Source organism: Cyprinodon variegatus, unplaced genomic scaffold, assembly GCF_000732505.1.
Source record: "Cyprinodon variegatus isolate N-32 unplaced genomic scaffold, C_variegatus-1.0 Scaffold945, whole genome shotgun sequence".
NCBI classification, from domain to species: Eukaryota; Metazoa; Chordata; class Actinopteri; order Cyprinodontiformes; family Cyprinodontidae; genus Cyprinodon; species Cyprinodon variegatus.
The window spans coordinates 158,263-164,463 of NW_015151398.1; the positions used below are offsets into that span (position 1 = coordinate 158,263).

Below are 6,201 nucleotides of genomic sequence, written 5' to 3' on the forward strand. Positions count from 1 at the left end.
TTTATGATAACAGCAACATGACCAACATGTCAGACTAACAATCAACATATACCAAACCGAACCGAAAACCATAACCATGAAACCGTGAACCGAACCATGGATTTTGTGAACCGTTCCACCCCTAATCGATACATATATGAACTTCATACCATCAGTACAAATCCTACATGCTTTTATTACTCATTTTGTAGTATGGGGTGTTAGCAAAAGATAGTTCAAGTGACATTACTCAAACGGAGAACAACAGTAAAAAAAAAAATAGAGCACAACAGATCCATGTTTTATTAACCAATTGGTCACTTAAACTTTACACAGATTTTGGATGTAAATGTATTACTTGACAAACCCCATCTCCTTTTTCTAGATAATTTGAACACAAACCTATACAACAAACCTTGCATGAATAAAAGTAACCAGATTTTTATGCAACTCAAACGATTACTATATAAACTTTATATACTCCATTAGAATTAATTATGATTAATTATACTTTATTAATTCTAAATACATAAACCAGACATGTATTTCAATCAAGTTAACTTTATTAATTGAATTAATATGAATGATTTCAGGTTATTTTAATAGGATTGTGTTAAAATTATCTTAACAAAGTCGATGGGACTTTATGTAAATACATAAATCTTAAAATATCTGCTGGTGGGATTTCTGATATCATTATTAGATCAGGAAACCCCCTAATTGCAAAATAACAAAAAGGTCACAAAAATATTAATAAGAATATTTGTATTTTTAGAACTGAGATGTGAATCGGGATTAATAAGCACTTTTAATTACAAGAAAAATCGGATTTTCGGCTTAGTCTTTCTTTTATTAGAGCATCTATCCCTTAATTCAGAGAGGAAATACATGAGACACACAAAGAGGCTGTGCTGCATGATTAGAGGATTCTGCCCCCCATCCCCCCCCATGCTCTATACTTAATCAAAATTTTGATCAAAAGCTGTTTGATTTCATCAGCATTGTACTACAGTGTGTTGCAGCCTCATTACTTTGATTGGTGTGTCGATTTTTCAGGTGATTAGATTTTTATTCCAAAGCTGACTTGACCGTTAGGTGGTCTGTTAGGCATATCAATAATGATATAACCTTCGTTAGAAAAAGAAAGAAAGAAAAGAGAACATTCCAGGTTCAAGAACTGATTTAATCGTACTGATGTTTTCATTAATATTCCATCATTCTTTGTCTTTAGCTACATTATGCTGAGTCTATTTTGAGTCTGAGTCTATTTTGCTCATAACTCATTTGATTTTAATGAAGCATTATTATATAAGCCAATCAATGGGCAGTAAATGAACAAATCCCCCCACGTTTTCCTCCACCTTTCGGGATTTTTACATAATTGTTCGATGCATTCTCCTACATGCTTTAAATAGTGATATCCATTAGAGGTTTATCCAGCAGTGGCGAGGGAGCTTCTGGGAGCTCTTGTGGGTGAGCACCTCACGTTTCCCCTTGACAGCATTTCACAACTCGGCCAGCAGCTGTGACAGGTAAAGGTCAGGGAGAGAGGAAACGTGCGATTCCAGGGAATATGTGGGATTCAACTCCCACTCATTACCGGGTCCCAGCTCTCACCGCAGAGATTTTATACCTTTCTTTTTCTCCAATTTGAATCCCATCTGCAGACAGGAGAGAAACTATGTAGAGACTGAACAGGAAGTGGCTTTAAACTGTTACCGGTAGTCCTTTTCCCATTTTTCTTCCTACGTTTTCTTTTAGATCAGTTTTTGAGTTGATCTTTCATTTTTTTTTCAACTAATTCATCAAAAGGTTTCTCTTTTCTGATGCTCTAAGCATTGAAGTCATTAAAACCAAAATATAAATAATGAAATTGAATCTTCTTTTCCAAATTGGCTCTCTGTCCTTGTCAGAAGTTTAAGAAACAGATTAATTGAAACCCTAACTGAAGTGCAGCCCTGAGTTCAGTGACAGGAGCAAATGGGAGCGCTGTGGGAGGAGCTATTTTTGTTGAGCTAAACCGTAACTTTACTTTTAAAATCTCAAAGCTGGCAAATGATCAACTCATTTCTGTATTTATAAGAAAACCAAAGAACTACATTTTAGTAAAAAAAAAAAAAAGCACCTTTCTGACTTATTCTTCGAGATACAAATGTTTTGTTCTGCAGAAAACTGCTGTGGTTTCTATTTAAGTCATTTTGAGTCTATCAAAAATGAAGGAAATAAAGGGTTTCTGTGTTCATGCGTCAAAGCATGATACATGGCTTTAGCTGTTGTTGGATTTTTATTAAACAAAGAAGAGTAGGAATATGTGACATCATCCACATGATATTGGTATTGGCCAATATTATCTATAAGAACTATCAGACATTCCATAAATATAAGGCACTGTTATTGTGGAAAAAAGTTGCAATTATGCCTGCAACACCAGCGAGCCCCTTGCATCCCCCTGATGAGTTCATCACGGCAGCGATGAGCATGTCTGAAGGGTTTTTAAAGTTTCAGAAACAGATATGCCAACTGCTATTTGCAATCATTGTGCAGCGTCGCTGATATGAGGAGGAAATTTGAACGTTAATTAATGACCATAAGAGCCTCTGTCCAACTTTAAAATGAATTTATGCTAACCAGGAAAAGAAAAAGAAAGCAACTGATCAAACCAGCAAAGTTATTCGTAGACCTCGGCGTGTGCAGGAGCTCGTGGAGTGATGCCTGACGCTTGTGCTTTGCTGGTCACAGCGCTTTTGATTGGGACGTAAATAGTCTTTTAGAGTGAGCGGTACACGCACCATGTCCAGCTCAAAGGCCCATTACCAGCATTTCATGTGGCTATCTCTGACGCCATTGAGTAGTGCGTTGCTAAAAGCACTTGGGTTAGTTTTACCACAGACATTTAGACTTCAAATGTGAGCCCTGTTTGCAGACTAACCTTTACAACACAATGGATAAATGGAAACTTAGTGTCTGTAAGTTGATATTAGAGGGGAAAATCTGTATTGCTTATTAGTCAGTTGAGCTGTAAAATATCAGCGCTGTTGGCTGATGCTTTTATTGACCACCGGTGGTGGAAGATCTTGGCTTTAATACCAAACTGAATAGGTTAAACCAAACAGATTTTCATTATTTGATCTTCTGATTACCGATGTGAGCTGATCAAAGCAGATTGGACATTTCACCTAAAATATTGTTTGAAATGCACCCATTCCCACACACTGATAGCAGGAAGCTAGGTTGTAACCAAGGACATGATAACTGAGACAGACCGAGCTGGACTTACTCCTGCATCCTACGCCACCATTGCTCCATTACTGTTCATGTCACGGTTTTATACTAGAATTGTGTGTCTGGATAAAAGGAGAGGAGCATGAGGTGATGTTCCCATCATGTTTAGGGCCTACTGAAGCAGTTTGAATTTCTCATGCTCCACTAATCTGGAAAAAACTCCCAGAAAACTGTAAAAGTGCTGAAACTTTAAGCTGCTTTAAATCAAGATGAAACCCTACTTGTTTAGAGTGACCTTTGTGCTATCTTAACATTGTTAGTTAATTTTGTAGTCCAGGTTTCTTTCACTTTATTGCCTTTTTTTAATTATTTTAATTCTCTTTAATTACTTACATTGTTAAGAATGAGCTCTAAGTCACTGCAGTTTGTCTGTTTTTCTGTTATGTTTTTTTATCTCAAGTCCTTTAAATTGTCTAAAATGTGCTGTATAAATAATCTTTCCCTGCCTGAGGGGGTAGTAGAGCTGTGATCTAGGGTTGCTGGTTTTGCTCAGAACTCTGTTCAATGAGGGACCAGAGAATGAGGTCAGCTGACCACCTGGATAAACTGATTGACCAGGTCAAAATATCAGGGGATTTTCCTTTGTGGTTTTAGGGGAATATTCCAAGATAGCAACACAAGAACATAAGAAAAAAAGAAGCAGTCTGACTCTCAAAAATGTTTACAATATCTTTGAAAAGACATTGTTTATGTTGCAAAATCAGGAAGGCTTTGTAGCAAACCATAAGTATATATATATATATATATATATATATATATATATATATATATATATGGCACTTTGTTGCAGAAAAAAACTGTTTTTTAAAATCTGACTAATTAGTATTTTTTTCTGTAGTAGAAATATCTGGTATTTTAAACTGAACCTGAGCAGATTTAAGTGACAGGTCAGCGTGTAAATGTATGTTTCTCTCTCTTTATCCTCCAGTACCGGATCGGGCAGCTGTACATGATCAGTAAACACAGCCATGAGCAGAGCGATAGAGGAGAAGGGGTGGAGGTGGTCCAGAACGAACCCTTTGAAGACCCAGTTCATGGCCAAGGACAGTTCACAGAGAAACGAGTCTATCTCAACAGGTCGGTGCATCGAGCTCTTAGGTTGCTTCTAATGTGGATAATTCAGTGTGTTCGGGGAGTTTTTATTTTGGGCTAAAAATAGAGTTTTAGAAAACATTCTTAGTGGAGAAAAGGGCAGGGCAGAGAAGACTGAAACTATAGCAACAGGGAAATCTCAATAATTTGCATAAAATCCCAAAGAATTTGGCATCTTTATAGATCAGATTTCACTGAAGCTGGGTCACCAAAATGCCACTTTGCCAAATGGCCTGTACTTATGTAGGGCTTTTTCAAGTCAGAGGACTTGACCAAAGCGCTTTACACAACATTCACTCATTCACCCATTCATACACTGATGGTGGTGAGCTACATTGTAGCCACAGCTGCCCTGGGGCTCACTGAGAGAAGCGAGGCTGCCGTTCACTGGCACCACCAGACCCTCTGACCACCATCAGTAGACAATGGACACTGAAAGGCAGAGCCGGGGCTTGAACCGACAACCCTCCGATTGCAGGGCAATCTCCTACATCCAACACCACTGTCGCCCCAAATGTTTGCTTAATTTACCCTTTTTTATTGTAAATCCTTTTTACCCCATATATGATTCAGCTCCAGTTTTTGAATATTCATGTAAATCTTATTATCTGTCAGCGTATTACAATGAGTGATAAGGAATTTAATACTTGGAATAAGTAGTAACTGTGTACATTGGTTTGCAATTTGCACCGTTTAGTATATAATAAAACCAAATATGAGCTGTGGAAATATCTAAATGCATTTCCTTATAGGTTTTGATGATTTACTTAATCTATGTCTTGGACAAACATAAAGCTTCTGCTGTCAAATAAAACATTATATGAGGATAGAAAAAAAAATTAATTTTAAACCTTTTATGATTTATTCTTCAGTGTGCAGTTTACTTTTAATTTGGGTTAATTTTACATCTTTCATATTTAAGAAGCTATAAATGATGAAAATAATTTTCAGCATGCATTATATTATTAAAATCAATGCATAACCGGGGGGTTGTAAAAACGATGGGTATTTATCTCACCATTTAATATCTATTGCAGGGCACCCATTAGCCTCCTTAGACCTTCCATCAGACAGCTGATGTAACCCAGACAGTACAGACGAAGCAAAGGTAACAATCAGATTGATGAAATATAAAAGAAAAGGAAAGAATAGTCAGAAATATTATTAAAGGAGAGAAAATGAAAGGATGGAGAAGATTCTGCTGGCCATTTGTCTAAGCACTATTTCCTGTGTCAGCATTCACTGAGCTAGGAAGCCAATTATGCTGAGTCAGCATTCCTCTGCTCTGCAGAACAGGAGAAAGTGATTAAGGAATTTCTAGCAACTTGGCCTTTTGGAACAGCAACAAGAAACAGAATATTTTGGTTGGAACATAGACAACAAGAGAGCAAGCTCTGTCCAGAATTGTACATATGGAAAACCCTGACCCTAGTACTACAGGGTAACCATGCTAATTATACATTTAACCTGCAGGAGTTTTCACAATATTAAGATTGAAACCCTGTAGAGGAAAAAAAAAACCCTAATGCCATTTGTGAGACTGTAGCAACCTTTGTGTTTAAAGGTAGTGTCCTTTCCTTTAAAGAGCTGAAAACTAAAACCTAACAAGTTAATATTAATAAAGAATAGCTTTAAATTATTGATTAAATGGGACGATCAGCTGTTATGACAACCTCAAGTAAAAGCAGAACAAACTTTTAATGGAAAAAAAAAAAGGAAAAAGATTGATATATTGCAGCTGAGATGATAAATGCATGAAGCAGAAACACATTCTTAACCTCTTACACCCTAAGGGGGTATAAATAAATTTCTGCCTGACAAAAACACACAAAAGTAAATAACTTATAG

At 36.7% G+C, this 6,201-nt stretch overlaps 1 protein-coding gene across 1 annotated transcript in view; it reads left to right on the top strand.

Moving 5' to 3' along the window:
* Positions 1–6,201, top strand: part of pitpnc1 (phosphatidylinositol transfer protein, cytoplasmic 1) — a 58,280-nt gene that overhangs the window by 30,752 nt on the left and 21,327 nt on the right. The window contains exon 2 of the mRNA XM_015398617.1: positions 4,190–4,338. Coding sequence (XP_015254103.1) covers positions 4,211–4,338 — 128 coding nt within the window. The 5' untranslated portion in view covers positions 4,190–4,210. The remainder of the gene's footprint in view (positions 1–4,189; positions 4,339–6,201) is intronic.